Source organism: Gnatocerus cornutus, chromosome 6 (assembly GCF_029298725.1).
Source record: "Gnatocerus cornutus isolate USDA-ARS CGAHR chromosome 6, icGnaCorn1.1, whole genome shotgun sequence".
Lineage (NCBI taxonomy): Eukaryota > Metazoa > Arthropoda > Insecta > Coleoptera > Tenebrionidae > Gnatocerus > Gnatocerus cornutus.
Window position 1 is genome coordinate 17,249,636 of NC_142238.1, and position 25,149 is coordinate 17,274,784.

The window sequence follows — 25,149 nt, forward strand, 5'->3', positions numbered from 1 at the left end:
ATCTAGGATTTAAATTCAGATCCGACAACAAATAACTGAGTTATGGCCGATCAAAGTTTCGGATAGTTGATTTTCATTTTTTCTCATTTTTCCCAATTTTCAAAGTTAAATATCTCGGAAACTATTAGAGATATTGAGATGCGGTTTGCGCCATCGTTTTTCTCGGCTCATTTTACGTTAGAAAAAGTGCTTAAAAGTCCAAAATTCGATAGTCGATTTTTCGCGAAAAAAAATTGCGACTCAAACGATGAAAATTTTTCATTTTTTTAATTTTTCACCATAACTCGCAAACCGTTTGTTTGATCGATCTCAAATTGGGCCAGTAGATAGACTTCGAGCTCCTCTTTCGAAAGATATATATTACAAAGGTATTAAACGTCGTTTTTACATTAAAAATAGTGATTAAAAATCACCCCAAAATGACCACTTCCAAGCAGTTTTTGGTCAAGGCTTTCTTTATTTCGTGGGTAAACTCAATAGATTTCGACTCATTTTACGCAGAATCTCACGCTGAATCTAAATCTGGAATTTAAATTCAGATCCGACAACAAATGACTGAGTTATGGCCGTTTGAATTTTTGGGTAGTCGCCAGATGGCCAAATTTTTGAAGGTTCGAAACAACTCATGCTCGATATCTCGAAAACTATTTCAGATATTGGAATGCGGTTTGCGGCATCATTTTTCTCGCGATTTTTTACATAAGAAATCGTTTTTAGATTTTCCAATAGTCAAAAGTTGCAAATTTTCGCAAAAATTCATGACCAAAACTATGGCCAAATTTCTCATATTGATATCTCGCTTATTTTTAGAGTAAACTTGAGTTATTATACACCAGTGTACGCAGAATTTTACGCAGATTTCAAATCTGGGATTTAAATTTAGTATCTTTATGATGTCATGGCTTTGGTAGTATCAGAGGAAGATTAACACGTAAAACCGTTTTAGTTGGAAAAAGAAATGAGCACTAAAATGTCCGACAAGCTGGCTGCGGTTACATCAGCATATAAAAACAACAATGATCTACAAGAATTGAAGAAGTCGTTAAATGAGATATTTTTGAGGAAGCGCCACTTGCGAAGGACTAACCTTGGCTCTTGGCTCTTGGATCAGTTGGAATTAGAGCAATAATCAATTACCATTAATTAAGAATGGATAGTTTCGTCCATTTCAGATTGTTTGCCTCGTCTTTTTTAGGCAAGCTAACAAACATGTTCTTAATGAAACTTTTTCACACTTTTTGCAAGAAGGAGGGAGAGTGTTGAGTTTGTTTTTTTTATTTTAATTATACTTATTTAGTTTAATTCGGGGGTATTGTTTTTTATCATTCTTCCTTGTTCCTGCAAATGGTTTTGATTCAAAAATTGTAAGTTTTAAAAACAAAAGTTTTGCCCTCTGGTGAGAGGAGGCGTGAACTATCAAAACTTCGGCGTTATTCCGCTAGGTGGCTTTTATGCAAAAACTTTTCGCGATGTTTACAAATCGAGTTTTGGTTTCAAATCGATTTATTACTCTTGTTGGGGGCTTTTGTATATTTCAGAAGTGTTAAACTCCACAGTCTGGTGTTGTGTGTAGCTAGTGGAAGATTTTGATGTTTCCTCAAGTCGTCAAAATACGTCCGAGGTGACTTAACCTAACTATTTTGCGATAAACTATTTTGTACAAAAGGTTCTTGCAGAACTTTGTTAAGAAAAACATTAAGAAACTGCTCCTTATAAACGTTGCGTCATGTTTTTTTTTATAATCTCACTAATCGTTTTCTTTCAGAGACAAAAACAGAAGGACTGACTGCAAAAAGTTGTAGAAATTAATGAAGGCCAGCGTAACTTGCACAAAGTCGAGTCAGTGTACCCAAGTGCCAAAGTTTGAAGGAAATGCGAGATGCCAATTTTTCCTATTTTAACAGGGTGAGTTTAAAGAATCATTTTAGGTTGTGTTGCTAAAATTTGCATGCTGCATGTTCAAGACTCATAATTCTTACTAATTAAAACTTATTTTCAGAGTACAACAAATGATTAACAACGATCCTGCTTGCAGAAGAAACTACCAGAATTCTTTACTGTTTACTTTCTCGTTCTTCTGGGCATGGTAGCAAAGAAATTACACAAGTTAAGAAGTTCATTTGAAGCTATTTAGAGTTGGAGTTGATTTGCGACAAATTTATGGGTCTTTATTGAAATTTTTAAACACAGGTAAGCTGAAAACTGTTTGAATTCCAGCCTTGAAATGTTTCGTGGTATTTCAGGTTCCAACTTCATTACCAGAGTTTGTTATTAAGAGACTGAGTCTTCTCATGACTACACACATCTTGCAGCATCTGGATGGCACCACCCACAGCCTAAGATATCCAAATGACGGTTGTCGTCGCTCAATTTATTGCCCAGAACTGAAGAAACCACTCATTCAGCGCTTCCAGAGTACAGTGAAGTGATCCAGGAGCTTAACATCACGAAAAAGGTGCTGCTTTACTGCAATGTGGATGAAAAAGGTTAAATTTAAACATGTTTTAAGTCAAAGTCAAATGTTCTTTTTCCAGTGGTTGAAGATGTCGTTCAGTGACTGGGAAATGTTCAGAGTGTTGCTGATTTCATCGCAGGAGCACGAAGTTTGCAACGTTTTCAAACCTGATGAGTCTACGAGCAAAAAACGAGTGTTTCTCCAGAGAAGGCCCAAAGGAACTCAACCAACGGAAACAAAGTATCATCGAGATGCAGTTGTCAAGAAAGAAAATACTACAAAGGCTCTGAAGGTCATCTGGTGTCTTGTGAGCTATTTTGTGAAGTCAAAGAAACATCAAGGAATGGAAGTTTATAGAGAATTTTTATTGGTTTTTTGAAAACGCGAGATCTGGAATTCTGGATGCATCGCTGCTTGTTTGAGGAAGGATGGAAGGTTTGTTTTCTTTTCTCTCCATTTATGGTTTTTGGCAAACTTGCGCTAGACGTTAACTGTTACCAATAAACATCCCTAGGGGCTGCTACCAACTTTAGACGAGTGCATTTGATGGTCACGTGCAGTAAAATTCGTAATTTTGGAATGCGGTTTGCGGCATCGTTTTTCTCGCGATTTTTTACATAAGAAATCGTTTTTAGATTTTCCAAAAGTCGAAATTTGCAAATTTTCGCAAAAATTCATGACTAAAACTATGGCCAAATTTCTCATATCGATATCTCGCTTATTTTTTAGAGTAAACGCGAGTTATTATACATCAGTGAACGCAGAATTTTACGCAGATTCCAAATCTGGGATTTAAATTCAGATCCGACAACAAATAACTGAGTTATGGCCGATCAAAGTTTCGGATAGTTGATTTTCATTTTTTCTCATTTTTCCCAATTTTCAAAGTTAAATATCTCGGAAACTATTAGAGATATTGAGATGCGGTTTGCGCCATCGTTTTTCTCGGCTCATTTTACGTTAGAAAAAGTGCTTAAAAGCCCAAAATTCGATAGTCGATTTTTCGCGAAAAAAAATTGCGACTCAAACGATGAAAATTTTTATTTTTTTTTATTTTTGGCCATAACTCCTAAACCGTTTGTTTGATCGATCTCAAATTGAGCCAGTAGATAGATTTCGGGCTCCTCTTTCGAATGATATATAATACAAAGGTATTAAACGTCGTTTTTACATTAAAAATAGTGATTGAAAATCACCCCAAAATGACCACTTCCAAACAGTTTTTGGTCAATGCTTTCTTTATTTCGTATGTAAACTCAATAAATTTTGACTCATTTTACGCAGAATCTCACGCTGAATCCAAATCTGGAATTTAAATTCAGATCCGACAACAAATAACTGAGTTATGGCCGTTTGAATTTTTGGGTTGTCGCCAGATGGCCAAATTTTTGAAGGTTCCAAACAATTCATGCTCGATATCTCGAAAACTATTTCAGATATTGGAATGCGGTTTGCGGCATCGTTTTTCTCGCGATTTTTTACATAAGAAATCGTTTTTAGATTTTCCAAAAGTCGAAATTTGCAAATTTTCGCAAAAATTCATGACTAAAACTATGGCCAAACTTCTCATATCGATATCTCGCTAATTTTTTAGAGTAAACTCGAGTTATTATACATCAGTGAACGCAGAATTTTACGCAGATTCCAAATCTGGGATTTAAATTCAGATCCGACAACAAATAACTGAGTTATGGCCGATCAAAGTTTCGGATAGTTGATTTTCATTTTTTCTCATTTTTCCCAATTTTCAAAGTTAAATATCTCGGAAACTATTAGAGATATTGAGATGCGGTTTGCGCCATCGTTTTTCTCGGCTCATTTTACGTTAGAAAAAGTGCTTAAAAGCCCAAAATTCGATAGTCGATTTTTCGCGAAAAAAAATTGCGACTCAAACGATGAAAATTTTTATTTTTTTTTATTTTTGACCATAACTCGTAAACCGTTTGTTTGATCGATCTCAAATTGTGCCAGTGGATAGATTTTGAGCTCCTCTTTCGACTGATATATAATTCAATGCTATTAAACGTCATTTTCATTTTGAAAACATTGATTGAAAATCACCCCAAAATGACCACTTCCAAACAGTTTTTGGTCAATGCTTTCTTTATTTCTTAGGTAAACTCAATAAATTTTGACCCATTTTACGCAGAATCTCACGCTGAATCCAAATCTGGAATTTAAATTCAGATCCGACAACAAATAACTGAGTTATGGCCGTTTGAATTTTTGGGTTGTCGCCAGATGGCCAAATTTTTGAAGGTTCCAAACAATTCATGCTCGATATCTCGAAAACTATTTCAGATATTTCAGATATAACTTCTCATATCGATATCTCGCTTATTTTTTAGAGAAAACTTGAGTTATTATACATCAGTGAACGCAGAATTTTACGCAGATTCCAAATCTGGGATTTAAATTCAGATCCGACAACAAATAACTGAGTTATGGCCGATCAAAGTTTCGCATAGTTGATTTTCATTTTTTCTCATTTTTCCCAATTTTCAAAGTTAAATATCTCGGAAACTATTAGAGATATTGAGTTGCGGTTTGCGCCATCGTTTTTCTCGGCTCATTTTACGTTAGAAAAAGTGCTTAAAAGCCCAAAATTCGATGGTCGATTTTTCGCGAAAAAAAATTGCGACTCAAACGATGAAAATTTTTATTTTTTTTTATTTTTGGCCATAACTCCTAAACCGTTTGTTTGATCGATCTCAAATTGAGCCAGTAGATAGATTTCGAGCTCCTCTTTCGAATGATATACATATAATACAAAGGTATTAAACGTCGTTTTTACATTAAAAATAGTGATTGAAAATCACCCCAAAATGACCACTTCCAAACAGTTTTTGGTCAATGCTTTCTTTATTTCGTAGGTAAACTCAATAAATTTTGACTCATTTTACGCAGAATCTCACGCTGAATCCAAATCTGGAATTTAAATTCAGATCCGACAACAAATAACTGAGTTATGGCCGTTTGAATTTTTGGGTTGTCGCCAGATGGCCAAATTTTTGAAGGTTCCAAACAATTCATGCTCGATATCTCGAAAACTATTTCAGATATTGGAATGCGGTTTGCGGCATCGTTTTTCTCGCGATTTTTTACATAAGAAATCGTTTTTAGATTTTCCAAAAGTCGAAATTTGCAAATTTTCGCAAAAATTCATGACTAAAACTATGGCCAAACTTCTCATATCGATATCTCGCTTATTTTTTAGAGTAAACTCGAGTTATTATACATCAGTGAACGCAGAATTTTACGCAGATTCCAAATCTGGGATTTAAATTCAGATCCGACAACAAATAACTGAGTTATGGCCGATCAAAGTTTCGGATAGTTGATTTTCATTTTTTCTCATTTTTCCCAATTTTCAAAGTTAAATATCTCGGAAACTATTAGAGATATTGAGATGCGGTTTGCGCCATCGTTTTTCTCGGCTCATTTTACGTTAGAAAAAGTGCTTAAAAGCCCAAAATTCGATGGTCGATTTTTCGCGAAAAAAAATTGCGACTCAAACGATGAAAATTTTTATTTTTTTTTATTTTTGACCATAACTCGTAAACCGTTTGTTTGATCGATCTCAAATTGGGCCAGTGGATAGATTTTGAGCTCCTCTTTCGACTGATATATAATTCAATGCTATTAAACGTCATTTTCATTTTGAAAACATTGATTGAAAATCACCCCAAAATGACCACTTCCAAACAGTTTTTGGTCAATGCTTTCTTTATTTCGTAGGTAAACTCAATAAATTTTGACTCATTTTACGCAGAATCTCACGCTGAATCCAAATCTGGAATTTAAATTCAGATCCGACAACAAATAACTGAGTTATGGCCGTTTGAATTTTTGGGTTGTCGCCAGATGGCCAAATTTTTGAAGGTTCCAAACAATTCATGCTCGATATCTCGAAAACTATTTCAGATATTGGAATGCGGTTTGCGGCATCGTTTTTCTCGCGATTTTTTACATAAGAAATCGTTTTTAGATTTTCCAAAAGTCGAAATTTGCAAATTTTCGCAAAAATTCATGACTAAAACTATGGCCAAGCTTCTCATATCGATATCTCGCTTATTTTTTAGAGTAAACTCGAGTTATTATACATCAGTGAACGCAGAATTTTACGCAGATTCCAAATCTGGGATTTAAATTCAGATCCGACAACAAATAACTGAGTTATGGCCGATCAAAGTTTCGGATAGTTGATTTTCATTTTTTCTCATTTTTCCCAATTTTCAAAGTTAAATATCTCGGAAACTATTAGAGATATTGAGATGCGGTTTGCGCCATCGTTTTTCTCGGCTCATTTTACGTTAGAAAAAGTGCTTAAAAGCCCAAAATTCGATAGTCGATTTTTCGCGAAAAAAAATTGCGACTCAAACGATGAAAATTTTTATTTTTTTTTATTTTTGACCATAACTCGTAAACCGTTTGTTTGATCGATCTCAAATTGGGCCAGTGGATAGATTTTGAGCTCCTCTTTCGACTGATATATAATTCAATGCTATTAAACGTCATTTTCATTTTGAAAACATTGATTGAAAATCACCCCAAAATGACCACTTCCAAACAGTTTTTGGTCAATGCTTTCTTTATTTCGTAGGTAAACTCAATAAATTTTGACTCATTTTACGCAGAATCTCACGCTGAATCCAAATCTGGAATTTAAATTCAGATCCGACAACAAATAACTGAGTTATGGCCGTTTGAATTTTTGGGTTGTCGCCAGATGGCCAAATTTTTGAAGGTTCCAAACAATTCATGCTCGATATCTCGAAAACTATTTCAGATATTGGAATGCGGTTTGCGGCATCGTTTTTCTCGCGATTTTTTACATAAGAAATCGTTTTTAGATTTTCCAAAAGTCGAAATTTGCAAATTTTCGCAAAAATTCATGACTTAAACTATGGCCAAACTTCTCATATCGATATCTCGCTTATTTTTTAGAGTAAACTCGAGTTATTATACATCAGTGAACGCAGAATTTTACGCAGATTCCAAATCTGGGATTTAAATTCAGATCCGACAACAAATAACTGAGTTATGGGCGATCAAAGTTTCGGATAGTTGATTTTCATTTTTTCTCATTTTTCCCAATTTTCAAAGTTAAATATCTCGGAAACTATTAGAGATATTGAGATGCGGTTTGCGCCATCGTTTTTCTCGGCTCATTTTACGTTAGAAAAAGTGCTTAAAAGCCCAAAATTCGATAGTCGATTTTTCGCGAAAAAAAATTGCGACTCAAACGATGAAAATTTTTATTTTTTTTTATTTTTGGGCATAACTCCTAAACCGTTTGTTTGATCGATCTCAAATTGGGCCAGTAGATAGATTTTGAGCTCCTCTTTCGACTGATATATAATTCAATGCTATTAATCGTCATTTTCATTTTGAAAACATTGATTGAAAATCACCCCAAAATGACCACTTCCAAACAGTTTTTGGTCAATGCTTTCTTTATTTCGTAGGTAAACTCAATAAATTTTGACTCATTTTACTCAGAATTTCACGCTGAATCCAAAAATATGATAATTTTTTAAAATTTGTTAATAAATAACCGAGTTATGGCCCTTTGAAATTTTGGGTTGTCGCCAGAGGGTCAAATTTTCGAAGGTGCGAAATAATTCATGCTCGATATCTCGGAAACTATTCCAGATATTGGAATGCGGTTTGCGGCATCGTTTTTCTCCCGATTTTTAACATAAGAAATCGTTTTTAGATTTTCCAATAGTCGAAATTTGCAAATTTTCGCGAAAATTCATGATTAAAACTCTACCAAATTTCTCATATCGATATCTCGCTTATTTTTTAGAGTAAACTTGAGTTATTATACATCAGTATATGCAGAATTTTCCGCAGATTCCAAATCTACGTAAACGTAAACGTAAACCGGTTATGTGGCCGCCCCCAATGAGTGGCCGCCCGCGTGCAAGGCACGCATTGCACATATGGACGGCTCGGGCCTGGGTGCAATAATTCAAATTCCATCGTAAATCAAATTCTGTTCTCTCTAGAACTGACCGTGGAAAGGAGGCTTTAGTGTCTGTATGGTGATGATGGAGCTGGTTCTTGTAATTCAGAAAGGGAGCGATGGAAATAATGCAGACGGGCAGTTGCTGTTGAATTTGTTTATTTTAATTGCTGTTGTTTGTAAAGTTTTGTTACTTAATTAGTTTTTTGTAAACGAAAATAAAATAAAAACAATTTTGTATTTAGTAATAGTTGTGGTAAACATACATAAGGGTGTGTGTTTTTGGTCGATTTAGCAATTTTATTTGTACATAAATGTAGATAGGGATCTAATCATTATCAACAAAGAATTATTGCCACATTTAAGAATTTCTCAAGGCTGAAATAATCTTTTATTAAAAGAGGTTTTAGATATGATATGATGTTATCTGTAACTGTGATCAATATTGAAAAGGTGGCATAAAAAATGTCGTTAGCACAAAAAGTTATTGTTTTTATTAGTATTATCATTCTTGTTACCAAGGCAAGCACTCAAAGAACGCGTAAGTGCTTTGCATATTTATTTATCGTAATAATTAAAACTTTATTTGTAAAATAATACAGGTGCAACCTAATTTGTTGTGCATGAATTGTACTCATAGCACAAAAATTATCTTTTATTAAAGTTTGATTTTAATAGTTCCAAATTATTTTTATGTAATGTACGTATTTTTAGAGTCATACGACCCATGTTTAAGAAACGATCAATGTAAGGAAAATTCATACTGCCATATCAGCAGATCCACAGATTCTGGAAAGTGTAAATGCAAAGATGGATACAAAATAAATCGAAATAAAACATCGTACGAGTGCCTACCAGGTAGTTATTTTTCCAGACAAGATGATTCTGTTTTAATTGGGTTTTTGCCAAAAATCGTTATTGCCTACTTTATTACTTAAACATCTGTGAAAGCTATTATTGCATTTTTTTAGTAAAAAAAGTAGGTGAACCTTGTGAAGCAAACAGCCAATGTCAACTTTCCGATTCCCAAGAGTTAGCAATTTGTGAATCTAAACGATGCGCTTGTAATCTAGAGTCGTACAACTGGAATGGAATATGCTATTTGAAATCCAGTAAACAAATAAAACAAAATATTTCCTACATTTCTGGAGCAACTCTCTATTTTAGAACTTGGAGAAATTTGTATGGAAAATAGAAACTGTTACACAGAAGATGGATCACTAAATGGTTCCAACGCGGTGTGTTCAGAAAGCTACTGCGAGTGCCAGCCAGGTCAGGTGCGCTCTCACGACAATACCCTTTGCATCAAAACCAAAAAATTGGGCGAAACTTGTTATCTAGACGACGAATGTGCTCTTAGAGATACAAAAACTCAATGTTTAAATGTCTGCGTTTGTGATTCCAAACACACGGAATCTCAAAATGGAACTGAATGCGTCGAAGGTACATTTTTATCAACACTTGAAAGCAAAATGTGATTTATATTTTAGTTGCTGACGAATTTGGGTCTCCCTGTGATTTTGATGGACAGTGTTCCAAGCGGTTGGCAAGGAGTATTTGTAAAGAAGGTCGGTGTGGATGTTTAGATGATTCCCATGAATACCAAAATCAGTGTGTTCGCACAAGAAAAAGAGGGGAAAGTTGCTATGAACACGCGGAATGCTTCTATGGTGAACCTAATTTAAAGTGTTTGCAAGGATCGTGTCAATGTCCAAATGGCGAAGTGTGTGAGATTCAAAACGTAATAGGATTCAAGGAGAATAATAATTCAGCGACAAAGACAACAAGTTTTATAGTTTTTGTTTTGTTGGCTTTGTTTGACAGGTTGTGTTAAGTAAAAAACCGTGGAAAATAGTTGCATACTACATATTAATAGAGAATCCGGAAAGTGGCGCACAATCTTCAAAGGGGAGTAATTGGGTAATTGGGGTAAAAAAACGTGGAAAACAGTTGTATTATCTTAATATGTATTGCATTATTTAAGACACTAATAATGAATTTAATTATAAAGGTTATTTTTCTAAGCGTGTGTCTCGTCTCAAGCGTTGCTTAAAATCTCCAGAAGATAAATTAGAAACATTGCAAAGACGAGATGCAAGTCACAACGAGGACTTTCTTGAGTTTCTGAAAATAAAATCTAAAACGTGCATAAATAAACCACCAAAATTACTTGAACACATGAGTCCGCCCTCCTCAGGATACAATTCCTCCTTGCATTGACACCGTATCTGGTATTCACAGAAAGCTCCCTCGATGCAATGCTCATCATACCTACACTTTTGTCCAACACCTAAAAAACTACCAATAAACCAAGAATCATAAATACGAAATACAACCTCCAACACACTTATCAGAATAAGTATTTAATACATAAAAACGATCACAATGGCAAGTTTGATTTTGCCCACAGATGTATCCGAAATTTGCTCCACAGTCAAATTTGCTCCTGCAAAATCTCGAAAAGACTGTCCCTGAAGCGAAAAAATAATAATATAAAACGAGTTTAGGTGATTTTACCTTTTTCAGCTGCAATAGTAACAAATAAAGTTGCTAGAATGTAGCTTTGAGCTTTCATGATGATTCACTGTAAAATATGGTGTCTTACATTTGAATTTTATACAATAGGTAGTTACTAGTTCGGAAGTTTGATCGATATTTTATTTCTTTTATGTTTGGTTTTTATTGTTCAGGAAAATGATAAAAAAGTAGTCGTTCAAGCAATGTTAGTGGAAAAGACATCTGCAGTAAGTTTAATCGGTTTTTAATAGAAATAATGATATAGCAAATAATTATATTGACATTTCGCGTCTTTAACTGTGGATAGAAAAATCTTTTATAGCTCTAGATGCTTTTGTACATTTTCGATTGTATTAAACAGAATTTTAAAGTATGTACTTAAAAAAATTCGATTTTAGCCCAGCGCATCCACCATTTTTCAATTAAGAATAGTTTTTCAAAGAAATATAATAATACAGATTTAGAAAATTTATTAGCTCAAACGTGATAATCTAATTTTAAATTAAAAGAATCCAATGACTGTTTATTTTTCTAAATAAGAACCAACATTTAGCCAAGCGCCAACATTTAAAAATAAAAAGAAAGCTGATTGTGCGTTGATCATCGTTCAAAATTGCTGCCAACCGCAAGACAGGAAAGAACTCTTGCAACTTTGTTACCAGATTGTCAATTAGGAGTTGAGCAGTTTCGCAGGTTATTACTCGTTTGTAGTTGAACATACCTTTTTAGGTAAGTCATATTCGCTCAAACTATTGAACAATATAATTTAATTTCCTTAAAACTGAACAACCAAAAAAGCTAGGTTAAGTTTTACTGCTATCTTTTCTTTCGTTTGTTTTTATACTACAATTTTAAATGCAAAGTAAAAACCAGAGAATCTTTGTCTTTCCAGCCTTCCACTTAAAGAAATTTGCTGACAATGGAGGATTTGTTGGAGTACGTATTTTATAACAATTTAAACTATCATCACTTTTATCTTTTGCCTTTTGCTTTTTTTTAGCCCAGAAGAAAAAATTCTCTGCCCTTATGATCCCTCACACCACATTCGCCGCTGCAGAATGTCCTTTCATTTGGTGAAATGCAGAAAGAATTTTGGGGAAAAAAAAATGGTTCCATGTGATTTCAATGTCACCCATCTGGTTCCTGAAAGTGAACTTCCAGTAATTGATCGATTTCTTTTTAAATCGTTTTTAATATAATTTTTCCACAGTTCCATCATCAAACTTGCCCTGACAGAAGAAAAGTTGAAGCCCAAATCGTTGAATCTACTACAAGTTCCTCTGAGGAAAGATTTCCAATTCCAAAGTTTGATGATTTTGCTTGTGAAGAAAACTGGGATAATGTAAGTTCAAGTAATTTAGTACAACACTTCATTGCATTCTGTAGGAAGATGTCCCCACATATGACCCTAAGAAACATACTGAAAACCGCGATGTTTTGCGTCAACTTGATGTTGAATCAGGAGCCAAGAGGAAGAATTTCCGTCTTAATGAAAGACAGAGGCTTAATGGAATGGCCGCAAATTATCAGCCACCGACCCCTAAAGAGCCGATGACGGTAATCATTTTGTTTGGTGTTTTTAAAATTAAATAAAATTTTCAGCACAAGATTGAGCTCCCGAGTCATCGTCCTGTAAGTGTGACTGCGAATGAGCACCGCACAAATAATAGTTCTGTTCAGCAAAGACTTAAACTGGGCACTGGGAAAATTGTTTGGAAGACTAAAAATGACAATTAAAGTTGTCGATTGAAAGCGGTTTTTACTTTTTTTGAGAAGTTGCCTTTTTTTTATATTCATATCAAGATTTTTTAATTTGTGTTAATGTTATATCTGTATTTTATCATTTTCATTAATTTTAAGTCAAAGTAAAGTTACCTTTTTGACCAGAACTTGTTCTGGGTTTTTTATATTCTGTTAACGTAAAATACGTGAATTTAATTAGAAGACTAACTCCGTGAATTATAAAGTGAAAGTGAAATCTATTTTTTAATGTTAATAAATACGATTGGCCTTTGTATTTACTTTATTTAAAAATGCATCTGAAATCCACTTTCTTTAAATGAACTAAAACCATTTTAATAATGATACTGATAAGGAATTTTATACCTAAATTAGTAGTTCCATGGAACCACGCTCCATTTCATTTCGTACACAGCTGCGCCTGCACCTGGAAAAAAGGTGCTCCCCCTATATTATAGCCCAACCCATCCATTTTAAATTCAAAACGAACAACTAAACCTTCTGTTTTTATTCTTATTATCACAGATTTTTTTGAATTTCAGGCTCCATGTAATCTACTTTATTAATATTGCCAAAATAAAAAATTACAAAATATGCGTTATTCTTTTTTTCCCTAAACTTTTTGGAATTAAGTTTATGGACTTCACGAAGCGAAACGCGCTACGAAATATTCATAAGGCGATGTTTGATTATTTTCAATTTTTGGAATAACTTTCTAGGAGCAGCAAACTCGAAATTTGAATTTTAAGAGTTGATCACCAGCAGCAGTGTCCTCATTTTTTTAAGTTGCATTTTTGTAACTGTCATCAATGTCATCTAACTGTCACTGTCACTCTCATTCACGTTCCACGAAATGTGTTTGTGAGTCAGTGGAGTTGGTAAACTGGTGACTGGTAAATGCTGATGTTAATGTTAGCAGAGATAACTTTGAGATCGTCAAGTCTTATGGCAGAGTTTATCCCATTTTAAAGCAATCTCGTGTCTCTCTCTGATGCGTATTTTTCCCACTATATCGTACTCTGCCGTTTAGGTGGACTTAATTAATAGATGGCCCTACCATCGTGTTTAGTACCAGCGGATGATATTAGATGGATACCAATCGCTAAACTGTCAAAAGTCAGTCAAACAGGAAACTGTAGTAAAAATTTGCACAAATTTGCAACTAGTTCGCATGCGTATAAAGTTTAAAGAACTAACGGAATTTACAATTAACAACACGTTCTTCAAAATTTTCAAAATGTGGACTTAACGTAAGTTTTCAATTTTAATATCGCTAGTTAGATGTTTGTTTTCCAAGTGATCTTTACGTCTTTATCCTTTTTAAGGATACCATTCTAAAATTAGAAGTCAAATTTAGCTGATTGAGGTGACCCCGTATAAAACGTTCTGATTCAGACAACTCAGATTCATTATTTCAGTTTTTATTGTTCACTTCTTGTCATATTTCTAGTTATCAAGATTTGCAAATCGCATTCTGGTTTTATGGCACTACTACTTGTACAAACGATAATTTCCTTCAATACTCTCCGAGGGGTTCACCGTCAGGACACAAAGCCCCTAAAAACTCTGCCCATAATTCACAGTGAAAAATGCGAATCCCCTGAGTGTTTTTACTACGTAATGAAAATTCCAACCTGCGTACTATATTATTTATGTATATTAGTCTTAAAAATGTTATTACACAATCATATTGTAGTCTTAAGATCTCTAACTGTGTAATATATGATTTTTTATCAACAAGAAAATAGTCTGTACTTCCTTTGAAATTGAAAATAATTATGTAATAAATTATTTGTTAAACCAAAGAGTTTTATTTACATTAATCTGAATGCGAAGTGGTTAGAATTGCATTAAAATTACAATTTATGTTAATTATTATCATTTAGATAATAATCAACATAAATTGTGATTTTAATGTAATTCATAAAAATTACTTTGAATAATAAAACCCCAGTTCAGTTTTTAAATCGAGCGCCTTTTGACAAGTAGCGGCATCTACACGAACCAGGCCGCAAAGTCGACCAGACAAGTTCTCAGGAGTAGAAAAGTGCCCGTACTTGAGCATCTCTAAGTTATCTCTGATGTTAGTTGTGTTTGGGTGCAGTTCGAGTGAGTGAAGTTATAACCATTTAAAGAAACGAATTGTAAGTAAATTTATCTTCCAACTTCCTCAAGTTTCGGTGCATGCTATTAGCGGTGACCGGATACAGATAATTTATTAGTTCCTAATCTGTCGAAGTATTTTTAGAAAGTAACATTTAACATTTGATTGTAAGTGTATCACCCATATTCGTGCAAGCAGAACACCATCTCGGCATTGTTTTATCCATAGTCGTTCCACTCAGTGTACCAATCTGTACCAAACACAAAAAATTGATCCAAAAGAAGGTGTTTCTTCACTTGTATTTATAGAATATGAGTCACTGTCTCCTCTTGTGACCCCATCATTAGAAAGTATCAAAGTAAGATAATTTTTCAGCAAAACACCGAAATGGAAACACCACTAGAACAAGTTGTAATGACGCCAAAATGCAAAACCTTCAATTCAACGACTCTCATTATTGAAAGAAGGGCTGTGAACAAAACCAATGACAAGATGCATGTAGCGGGTGGAGAACACACGGGAATTATTATAAATAAAGAAGCAACAAATGGTAAGGTGCCAATTCCAAAGCTTTATCTTAGCGGTTTTTTATAGAAAACGGTGTAACTGCGCCCGCTGAATTGTCTCTCGAATTTCGAGTTTTTCTCGTAAGCGCACAAACTGGAAAAAACACGCCCGAATCGCGAGTTTTGCGGTTCTGGTTTAGGGAACATCCAGATGTTAAAAATGAGCCAGCTACTGTAGCACAGGACTTTTTCAAGGAGTTGGTGAGCCCCCAGGAGTTTCCCAGAGGTAAAAAAACAGTCTTATAATAGTGTCACGATAGGTCAATTGTAGATTACGTGGGCTTCATTAAAAAAATCATGAAGTTGATGCAACACAGCTTTAAGAGCATCAGTAAGCTTGAAGTTGAGCTGACTCAGCTTGAAGAAACTGTTATTCCAGATCGACCACGTAAGTTTCTTAGTTTTAGAACAAAAACGAGTTTTCTTTTATTACGTTAACGTCTTTGTGATTATAGCTCGACCTGGGTATCTCCATTTCGAGCTAAAGGCTAAGAGTAATTCAGGTTTGAAATTAGAGACGTGAATTGCAATTTTTGCACTTTTTATTTGGGCAGTAACTCTACTAAACAATTTTTTTTTATTTCATAGTTTGAAACGCATCTTTAGTAACTTAACACGTAACTAAGGAATGAGTAATTTTGCGGCGTTTAATTTGAATTCATGATTTCCATACAGTGCACCAGGAAATTACATCATTGTCACATTGTTTTTGGCGCTAACAATGTAATTAAATTCAGTGGATCAAGGGCATCCGAACTATGGAAATGTGAATTCTGTGAGGATCCGAGTTTGAAATGAATCTTTGTTTTAGTGTCGGCTGACGAGAATTCTCTGGGAAACGTGGTTTTGTTGACTAGAGACAAAGTTATCGAGATTATCGAATCTTCGTACCCAAATCCCGTGACAATCCAGGACATCGCGAGGTAAAGAAACCCAAAATTTTATTGTCTATTTATTTCTTCAGTTCTATTATAAAATATACGATTAAACTTTTTTTCAGGGAAAATGGCTGGGACGAAGAAGAAGTGGCCCACCACATGGCAGAGTTACAATCCAGTAACATCGTAAGAGCCATGGACCATGGAGCTTACACAAGACAACAATCCCAAGATACTCAAGTGATTATTGTCAAACAAATGCCCACAATGGTCAGCTCAAAGCAGCCCACAATTGCCATCATCACAGCCCAGTACTGTGAGAAGTTAGCCGTAGATGCGATGATAGAAAATAAAGAGACTTTCGTCAGATACACAACAGTCGGTGAGTACAGATTTATAAAAATACGAGATCTTAATTAATTAGAGTCACTGCTACCACTGGAGGTGTCTTCACTAGAACTATCGGTGTCGCACTCTGTATCATCAGAGTCGTCATCGCAAATGTTAATTGTACTTAAATTTAGTTTCTGGCAGACGTCGTCTTCCAGCTCTTGCAAGTTGAGACCCAAGTCTGTTTTTTTGATGGTTATTGCTTCCACTTGCAAAACTATTTCTTTCCATCTAGTTTGGTCCCATTTCATGATGTAAACGATGTAATCCTTGATAAATAAGTCGTTGAGAACATAACGGCAGCAGTCGCCTTTTAAAAAAATGTTGTGCATTTCAATTAGGCACTTTATAATGTACTTGTCGCCTAATTTCAACAGTTGTTTTAAATCAGACAGCACAGCTTGACTCAAATCAAAATTGCGGTACAACGGGAAGATGACGCTTCTTCTAAATCCGCTAACGAGAGCGTCTTTAGGGGTTTTGAAGACATCTAACCAACAGAAAGATGCCGCGAGTTTAGTTATCGTCCAACCAGATTCTGATGTGCCTTCAAAGTCTGTTGTTCTCCTATCATAACAGTAAGCATACAGGATATCAATTAGAGAACAATAGCAATAGTTAATTTGGGTCTCGCTTAAATTGTAATTCTTATTAGGCAGATCCTTTAAATAGTCCAACTCAGAGTCAGTGAACTCTATTGGACTTTGTAGATTCGACCAAGGCGCTTTAAAGGTGATAATTTCCAGAATTTCGTCATTCTCAATATAGTCACTTAAGTAATGATCCCCGTTGAACTTCCCTTGTTCGAATTGCAGCCGCATTTTGTGTCTCTCACTCAACTTAACTTCTCTAGGATCCACTTCAAAGACGTCTTTGAATTCAGACGCGACGTGATGGAAACATTCTTTGCCAGAAAGCGCGAACCCAAACTCTTCATTTAACTCTTCTGGTGCTTTTTCTACACTCTCTTGATTAGTCAGAACTGTTATTTTTCTTGTGTCATCATCAGGATCTGGGACTTGTATCTTTGGTGCTAGTAGTCTTGTTATTAAGTCTAAATTTGGAAAGTATTCACCTTCAACGGCTTTTCTTATAGTAAAAGAGTACTCTCCGGAGTCGGCATCAAACGAACTCTTACTAAAATCATCCTCCACAAGTCGTCCTGGAAGTTGCAGACGCAGATAATAGGGACTGCTGTAGAAAATGAAGATGTCTTCGTCGGTGGTAACTTCAAGGTCTCGGAGATTACTGTATGGGGCCCTCACGTTAATGGTCACGGTGGTGTTGGTTTGAGATAACTTGAAGCGTGGAGTTATCATTGTGCTTTCTTGAGTGACTAATGTTTTTGAGGTTATGAACAGAAAGTGAAATGTCAATATGACAGGTGCATCCGCGGGAAATTCAAACCGATTTTTTGTTCACGTTGATAAAGAAGTAAATTTAGAAAATTAAGTTTCCGTAGTTTTATAAATCTTCAGAGAATTTATTTTTATTTAAACTATCCCTTGTGGACAGGTCCAAGCAGTCCCACAGGCGACAGGTCAAGAACCCGCTTTGGTAAGAAAGATTGGTATTCAGACACTGGGGATTCACATGTGATGTCACCATTTTTGTGTTTGTACATATCACCTCACTTGTTTTGTCTGCAAATGTATGAATATGCTTTCCACGCGAGTTTTAAATCTACACTTTGGATGGAGATGTGTGCTTGATTTCTTGTTTTAAAACGACTCTCTTTTAGGAGAATCCAATGTGTACACATTGGGGAATATTGGCGCCCATCGCATCGTTTGTACCAAGTTGCCTTCAGTGGGCCACACCAGAGAAGCCATGACTGCTGCTGGAAACACAACAACGAGGTTGTTGGGGACGTTCCAAAAAGTTGACTACGTCTTCCTAGTTGGAGTAGGTGGAGGAGTCCCTCACTATACTGATTACAATAAGCATGTTCGCCTTGGGGATGTTGTGGCGTCGCATCCATCCAACAACAAGTAAGTTCACAAGGGAAATAAAAAAACAACTAACGTTGTTATACAGAGCGGTCTACGTCTACTGTGAAACAACGAAGTGCAGTGATAACGGCTCCGAGTTCGAAGTCAAACATTACCGGCCTAACAATTTCATCCTGCAAGACATAGCGTCTCGTTTAAAATCATCAGCGACTGGAGACAACGGAACCGTCGTTCCATGGGCTAATTATCTTAAAGATGGTTTGAATACTTTGGGTTCTCAATTGGAGACTGATTTTACACCCCCAAGCGTTGAAACTGATAAGTTGTACATGACTATTGGGGAACGAGATTTGATAGAAGTGGCTCACCCTGTTCCACAAGATAAGTCAGCTAAGAGGTACGTTCTTTTAAACTTCTAACTAATCTACAATTAATTAATGTTAGTAACAAAAAACCGGAGATTAAGAAAAAACCGATGATTACACCACGAAAATCTGTTGTTACATTATCTCGTACAAAAACGACAAAGAAAAGAATTATTAGGTGGGTGGCGGTAGAATTGAATTGCACTCGTGTAGCGCTGTTGAGTAAAAAACACAAGTCGGTGCATTAATTTAGAATAAGTAATGTTGAATTCACGAAACACCGTATTTTGGTCGCTTCACCACAAAATCGCGAAAATAAAACTTTAGATTTTTAACAGTTTCCTTTTTTTAGGCAAGAAGGATGTCCACGCCTCCATTTATCAACCATAGCCTCTGGCAGGCAAGTAGTAAGAGATGACAGATTAAGACAACAATTTGCTTCCGAAATGGGTGCTCTCGCTTTTGACTGCGAGTTTGATGCAGTTATAGAGTCAGTTTTAGGCAACTGTAAGGACAGCTTTATCATTATAAGAGGAATTTCTGATTACAAAGACGGAACACGACGTAAAGAATGGCAACCATATGCTTCCTTAGCGGCTGCTAGTGTTATGAAGTCAATAATTTGCGGCCTAGAGCCTCCAACTAACGTTTAAATTAAGACTTGCATGGGACTAATCTTTTACGACGTGTATTCACTTTAGTTATGTAATTTATTTTGATAGTTTTTAGATCTGAAGTTGGTAATTGTAATGCACGTCGAATGTATTCCTTAAACTTAGGATGTATTTTCCAAATGAGTAGTTAACGATACATAGTCTATGAAGTTACCATTTTAAAGATTATTCATACTCCACGCGAGTAGTTATAACGAACTGAAGAGACTGTTTCGTCACAAAATTAGATAATACGATAGTTCACGACTGCCAATGTAGAGAAAATCAAAATTAGACAATTTAAAATGTGATTGATAGATATTAGATCAATGACTGTAGTCAAAGTATTACGATTTCGAATTCCTCCTATCAAAGTAATATAAATTTAGGAGTTAAAAAGTGTCGTGTTCTTTTCCAAATTAATTTTAAACGAGCTAATACGTGCATTTATTGTTTTTAGAATAGGACAAATGACCATTTCTGTAATGTTATATTCTCCAGTTTTTGTGGTTTTGTACAATGTTATTTTTAGGACTTTTTATTAGATGTGTAAGTTTAATTTAAACTTGCCATAATCATCCTGAGTTGATTTCATTAATTTATTAACATTGTTTTTATTTACGAGTTTATTAAATTATTCTGTACATTGCATATCTGAAATAAAAGTATAAAATTTTATGCGATTTTTTAACACTTCCCTTCAAGTTGTTGAGAAGAATTGTTCAAATCGAGACTGGAGCAGTCCCGGAAAATTCCGTTGGTACTAAAAACGTCAACTCACATTCTATTCAAATAAATCTTGCAAGTACCTGCATAAATAAGACGATAAATTATTTCCTTCCAAATAGTCGTCGAATAAAATTTGGATATCCATATAACTCAAGTATGCTTTACACATTTCACGTAATCTTGAATATGAAATGTAAAAACTGGCTCACTTTAGTGTTGGTACTCACTTTTCTGTCCACCTTCCGTCCATTTGTGTCCTCACATGCTTGTTATCAGTAAAATCATTAGTGAGAGCTTGGTATTCCTTAAATTTTCGTAGATCATAGCTAAAAACAACGAGTATTTTTATTTATTAAAGAGAAAAAAAACGCACTTGTCAAAACCGGTAGCACATAAATCCTTCATGTTTTCTTGCAATGTGTGCAAGACATACGCGTTGTTTTTGTCTTTGACGACCTCACTTACATGATTTAATACAGTTTTCATCTAAAATTTTTTTTTTTATCCACCAGTGCATTTTAATACTCACCTCGTTTGCGATTGTTAAGCAAATACTACACTTCAAACATAGCGATCCGAAGGGTTTTGCCTGTACGAAATTTTTAATATTTTCCTTGTAATTGTTAATGACTCTTTTCGGATTTATCATTTTGAAGTTACAATTTAATAAATTTTGAGTTGGGGGTTCCTCGTTTGGCTTTTGTGTCCTTTTCCGTACATGTAACTCCTGGTAATTGGGACATTGATGAACTTGACTTTCGAATAAACCAAACAGAGTTATCAAAATAAAAATAAAAAATAAAAAATTCATTATGTTGTAAATGTCATGTAAAACCACTGAAATTTCTTGTGCAATTTAGATTTTTTGAAATTGTTTTCGGGGGGAAAAATTTTGATTCGCGCGGCTTCTACTGCGCATGCTCAGAAATGTCAAAAGGCGAAAGGCATCGGTCGCCATCTTGTTCGAAGAATAACAGTGCTTGGTGCTTCTGTTTACGTTCCAAATTGCGAATTTTTCGATTGGAATGGAAATAATCTCCACTATTCCCGAGGAAATCCACTTATTTGTTCCCAGAATCACTTAATTTATCTTTAGTTGCTCAGGTAAGAGACTTCTTACATAAATTTCCAAGAATGAATATTTCGGCGCCAACGCGCTTGTGTATGCTACCGTATTGAAATGTAAATAATTCTTTTGTAATTTCAGAGAATTCTACGCCTAGTGTGAGTACAAACCGGGAAAATGTTTTACGCTCACTTCGTTTTGGCTAAAAAAGGCCCTCTCGCTCGAATATGGCTCGCCGCTCATTGGGACAAGAAATTGACGAAAGCTCACGTCTTCGAAACAAACATTGAGAAGTCAGTTGATGGCATTTTACAGCCGAAAGTGAAAATGGCTCTGAGGACTTCTGGACACTTGTTGCTTGGAGTCGTCAGGATTTATTCACGCAAAGCTAAATACCTTTTAGCTGACTGCAATGAAGCTTTTGTCAAGATTAAAATGGCCTTCAGGCCTGGAATGGTGGATCTCCCTGAAGAGCACAGAGAAGCTGCAGTTAATGCCATCACATTACCTGAAGTTTTTCATGATTTTGATACAACTATGCCTGAACTAAAGTAAATTTAAGTCACTTTCAAGATAGTTATACTTATGATATTTATTGTAGTGATGTGGACATAGAGGCACAATTTAGTTTGAACCAGTCCCGCGCCGAAGAAATCACAATGAGAGAGGACTATGGCAACATTTCTTTAGTTACGAATGACGATGGGTTTGGAGATATGGGTTTTGATACAGATGGTCCTGATTTAATGAGACATGCTTCAGGTCTAGAACCTTCCATGGAACAAGTCAGTAACACACTCTTCTTTTTTTCTGAACTAATTTTATTGATATTTAGAGCAACTTACTGTTCAGTGATGGAGCTGTCTTAGATGGAGTGGGCATAGATAAAGATAGAGAACCTGTACCATCAACCTCAGGTACCCAACATGCCACTCCTATGGACATTGACGCCTCAGTTAGAGATGATGGTTTTGGGGCAAATTTAGACCAAAACATAATTTGTAAGACTCGTAAATTTTATTTTTTAAGTATAAGTCATAACATTTTTTTAGCTGGGGGCTTATTTGAAGGAGGTTTGTTTGATGATGCTCCTATGGGTGATGTGCCGCCAGTGGATCATCATACTATTCAGGATGCGCCAATAGCACCACCTCCTGATAGTGATGATGATGATATGGATCATTTTGGGGGCCCACCATCAGTGGGTGGACACAGGTAAAACAATTAAATGAAAATGTTGTTGTTTTTACTCACATCTTGTATAGTTCCGACGATTCGAGACCTGCGTCTGCCATCGGTGGACCGCCTACAATGCCATCACCAGCTCAAGCTGCTCCATTGCAACTTCAGGACCAACACGTGGAGCAACCTGAAGAAGCAGCCAATGCTCCACTGGAACAAACTACTTTGGTACAAAATGAAGAGGAGAGTTTTGCTTTAGCGCCTGTAGACGCTTCTGCACTTAAAGGTTTCACAAAAACCAAGCGCAAAAGAAAACTTATAGTAGATGAAGTCAAGAACATATCTGGTGAAGAAATGAAAAATCAGCTCTCAGACACAAGTGATATTGTAACCACTCTGGACTTGGCTCCCCCTACAAAACGTCTCATGCATTGGAAAGAAACTGGAGGCGTCGAAAAGCTGTTTGCTTTGCCTGCCAGACCCATTCCTGCAAGAACACTGTTTAAGGTTACCACGAGACTTACCAATTATCTTCAAATTCATTAACTTTACTCTTACAGAACTATCAACGTCATCTTACGCTGCGAGCGATTGGAACTGAAGACTTCGCCATGTTAGGCGACGCCGACGCTTTAGCTTTGGATCAAATGAGAGACCTCGATGAACCTCTGGCAGAATTGCCAACTCCTGTCAAACGAGGGCGTAAACGAAAAGTCCAAGAGGATGTGGTTTGTCTTTGAAACCTGTGTTGCCATGTGATAACTTGTATTTCTAGAGTCGAACGCCGATGCACTCAATGGAGGACCCTACCTCGAATCTCCCATTACCACAAGACGAGTCTCTAGGATCGATGTTACACCCAGCGCCGTCACCGTTGCCTCATCAACTACCGCCACAAATGATGTTGAGTCACGACGATTCACAACATGTTACAATGCCGCCTCCAGCAACTCCTGCCAGTGTGATGTTCCCACAGACACCTTTGGGTTATCCGTCTACTCCAGCACCACCGAATTTGGGTTTTCCGGGTACACCGGCACCACCTACACCTTTACACCATATGGAGGAGATGCCCCATCTCCCCCCAGATCAAGTTCATTCAATTTTACAAGAACAGGAAAGTATGGGTGGGTTGGTTCCTCCAATGACACCAGCGGCAGACGATATGTTGTCTCATACCCCGCACCACGGACATATGGATCCTAATCTACCTTTGGATCAGCTTGATAGTTTGCAACAACACTTGCCAGCAATGGAAAATATGGGCTATGATCAAAATAGCCAGATGCAAATGGCGAATATGGGCTACGATGAACATTTACCTGCACAAACTCCAGCTGGGGGAATGTCAGAGAGAGTCCACTCGCCCTGGCAGGGTGATTATGATTTCCCTCCTTCTGCAGGACCGGTAAGACCTTTAAACGAATATTAACTACAATTTAATAATTATTTATATACAGGCGGAGGAACAGCAGCAGGATGAAACAGACGAACAGTTTGAAGAACGCGTGCTGAATAAGAGAGCCTACCAAATGTTCACAGTGGTGAAATCAAAACTTGGATCAACTAATCAAATTACTCTTACAGAAATGTGCTATAGAAACACTAAGAAACAGGTGGGTAACTTCGATGCTTTTGCGTATTTCTTTTAAATGGTTTTTTGTTTGCAGGCTGCCCAACGATTCTACAGTTTATTGGTGTTGAAGAAATTCCAAGTTCTCGAATTGGAACAAACCGGTCCGTATGACGAAATCTTCGTTTTGCGAGGGCCGAAATTCGACAACCCGGTGTTGTAAATACAGTTTTAATATCAAAATTTTTTCACTGTTTCTTTATATCTTTTGTGTGGCAACACAATGAGGGAACAAATTTAAAAGCTTTTTACACCAAAGTATTTCTTTACTGAATTTACACTTTTAAAAATTTTGTGTTATGTAAAATTTGTTTGTTTTATGCCACAGAAATTTCATAAAAGAAACAAATTCTAGTCTCGTATGTTAATCTTACTTGTTCTAAATGTGACTTGCGGTTCTTTTATTTTACAACCTTCTCGAGAATTATGTAGACTGTGATATTAAATCTACATTCAACATATTCATTGTGCATAACGTTCAGTTTTATTTAGATGAGTTGCCCTTTTTACAAGTTAGCCCAAAGCCGATTTGAGGACGTAACAAAATATTTGTATTTTTATTGGGAAAATGTACATAATAGCATCTTGTTGTGCCCTCAAATGTTAGTATTTCTAACAAGTAAGATACATTATTAACTCACAATGTTTAAGGTAAAAACCATTTGTATAAAAAATGTTATTTATTTACATTATAGAATATAAAGTTTACATGAAGTGATGCAATCATATTGTACCACTTAAAGTTTAGTTATTTCTCTCTTTTTGTAAATGATTGTAGCTTTTAGGTTTAGAAACTCTGTATAAGGTAAATTTATTAAATAAAGTAATGTTTAATATTGTTAAATAATACGATTTTTTGTGGCATTCCAATCCCTATCCAAATTCAGAAATACTTTTCTAATTTTTTTAATGAGAAATCCCGCGGGAGTTAATTTTGTCCTAGTTTTT

General features: G+C 35.7%; 8 protein-coding genes across 13 annotated transcripts; 5 read left to right on the top strand and 3 right to left on the bottom strand.

Annotated features, from left to right (window-relative positions):
- Positions 1 to 1,438: 1,438 nt before the first annotated feature.
- On the top strand, positions 1,439 to 8,776 carry LOC148173492 (uncharacterized). Of its 3 annotated transcripts, none has more exons than XM_088040094.1 (6): positions 1,439 to 1,718; positions 1,766 to 1,905; positions 2,000 to 2,190; positions 2,244 to 2,486; positions 2,535 to 2,890; positions 8,315 to 8,776. In XM_088040094.1, exons 4-5 carry the CDS (start codon positions 2,472 to 2,474, stop codon positions 2,832 to 2,834), a joined length of 315 nt encoding a protein of 104 aa, XP_087896220.1. In that variant the 5' UTR covers positions 1,439 to 1,718; positions 1,766 to 1,905; positions 2,000 to 2,190; positions 2,244 to 2,471; the 3' UTR covers positions 2,835 to 2,890; positions 8,315 to 8,776. The 3 variants fall into 3 exon arrangements, with proteins under 3 accessions (XP_087896220.1, XP_087896219.1, XP_087896218.1); XM_088040093.1 differs by having other exon boundaries at positions 1,439 to 1,621; XM_088040092.1 differs by having other exon boundaries at positions 1,439 to 1,905; positions 8,470 to 8,774.
- Positions 8,777 to 8,799: 23 nt separating this feature from the next.
- Positions 8,800 to 10,583, top strand: LOC148173493 (prion-like-(Q/N-rich) domain-bearing protein 25). Its single transcript, XM_088040089.1, has 5 exons — positions 8,800 to 8,967; positions 9,141 to 9,284; positions 9,398 to 9,538; positions 9,594 to 9,869; positions 9,917 to 10,583. The coding sequence occupies exons 1-5, from the start codon at positions 8,892 to 8,894 to the stop codon at positions 10,258 to 10,260; spliced, it is 981 nt and encodes a 326-aa protein (XP_087896215.1). The 5' UTR covers positions 8,800 to 8,891; the 3' UTR covers positions 10,261 to 10,583.
- On the bottom strand, positions 10,377 to 11,029 carry LOC148173494 (uncharacterized). The gene is made up of 4 exons (XM_088040091.1): positions 10,944 to 11,029; positions 10,763 to 10,897; positions 10,597 to 10,716; positions 10,377 to 10,550 (listed from the first exon to the last, which is right to left on the bottom strand). The coding sequence occupies exons 1-4, from the start codon at positions 10,999 to 11,001 to the stop codon at positions 10,465 to 10,467; spliced, it is 399 nt and encodes a 132-aa protein (XP_087896217.1). The 5' UTR covers positions 11,002 to 11,029; the 3' UTR covers positions 10,377 to 10,464.
- A 510-nt stretch (positions 11,030 to 11,539) lies between these two features.
- LOC148173495 (gametocyte-specific factor 1-like) lies at positions 11,540 to 12,960 on the top strand. The gene is made up of 6 exons (XM_088040090.1): positions 11,540 to 11,672; positions 11,836 to 11,879; positions 11,944 to 12,103; positions 12,154 to 12,285; positions 12,330 to 12,500; positions 12,546 to 12,960. The coding sequence occupies exons 2-6, from the start codon at positions 11,863 to 11,865 to the stop codon at positions 12,678 to 12,680; spliced, it is 615 nt and encodes a 204-aa protein (XP_087896216.1). The 5' UTR covers positions 11,540 to 11,672; positions 11,836 to 11,862; the 3' UTR covers positions 12,681 to 12,960.
- A 525-nt stretch (positions 12,961 to 13,485) lies between these two features.
- LOC148173496 (uncharacterized) lies at positions 13,486 to 20,269 on the top strand. 4 transcript variants are annotated; one of them, XM_088040083.1, is made up of 12 exons: positions 13,486 to 13,592; positions 14,765 to 14,827; positions 15,163 to 15,337; positions 15,382 to 15,579; positions 15,625 to 15,741; positions 15,809 to 15,856; positions 16,165 to 16,276; positions 16,354 to 16,613; positions 18,137 to 18,178; positions 18,363 to 18,612; positions 18,659 to 18,970; positions 19,291 to 20,269. In XM_088040083.1, the coding sequence occupies exons 3-12, from the start codon at positions 15,175 to 15,177 to the stop codon at positions 19,589 to 19,591; spliced, it is 1,803 nt and encodes a 600-aa protein (XP_087896209.1). In that variant the 5' UTR covers positions 13,486 to 13,592; positions 14,765 to 14,827; positions 15,163 to 15,174; the 3' UTR covers positions 19,592 to 20,269. The 4 variants fall into 4 exon arrangements, with proteins under 4 accessions (XP_087896209.1, XP_087896210.1, XP_087896211.1 ...); XM_088040084.1 differs by lacking the exon at positions 18,137 to 18,178; XM_088040085.1 differs by lacking the exon at positions 15,809 to 15,856.
- Positions 15,878 to 17,980, bottom strand: LOC148173497 (protein SHQ1 homolog). Its single transcript, XM_088040088.1, has one exon. The coding sequence runs from the start codon at positions 17,938 to 17,940 to the stop codon at positions 16,648 to 16,650; it is 1,293 nt and encodes a 430-aa protein (XP_087896214.1). The 5' UTR covers positions 17,941 to 17,980; the 3' UTR covers positions 15,878 to 16,647.
- Positions 20,270 to 20,271: 2 nt separating the features above from the next.
- On the bottom strand, positions 20,272 to 21,239 carry LOC148173498 (uncharacterized). The gene is made up of 6 exons (XM_088039890.1): positions 21,233 to 21,239; positions 20,850 to 21,157; positions 20,694 to 20,806; positions 20,548 to 20,646; positions 20,401 to 20,499; positions 20,272 to 20,354 (listed from the first exon to the last, which is right to left on the bottom strand). The coding sequence occupies exons 1-6, from the start codon at positions 21,237 to 21,239 to the stop codon at positions 20,279 to 20,281; spliced, it is 702 nt and encodes a 233-aa protein (XP_087896016.1). The 3' UTR covers positions 20,272 to 20,278.
- A 4-nt stretch (positions 21,240 to 21,243) lies between these two features.
- vtd (RAD21 cohesin complex component verthandi) lies at positions 21,244 to 25,048 on the top strand. The gene is made up of 10 exons (XM_088039280.1): positions 21,244 to 21,424; positions 21,528 to 21,937; positions 21,988 to 22,171; positions 22,222 to 22,387; positions 22,439 to 22,601; positions 22,652 to 23,075; positions 23,129 to 23,296; positions 23,344 to 23,976; positions 24,029 to 24,184; positions 24,239 to 25,048. Exons 2-10 carry the CDS (start codon positions 21,564 to 21,566, stop codon positions 24,362 to 24,364), a joined length of 2,394 nt encoding a protein of 797 aa, XP_087895406.1. The 5' UTR covers positions 21,244 to 21,424; positions 21,528 to 21,563; the 3' UTR covers positions 24,365 to 25,048.
- The last annotated feature ends 101 nt before the right edge of the window (positions 25,049 to 25,149 follow it).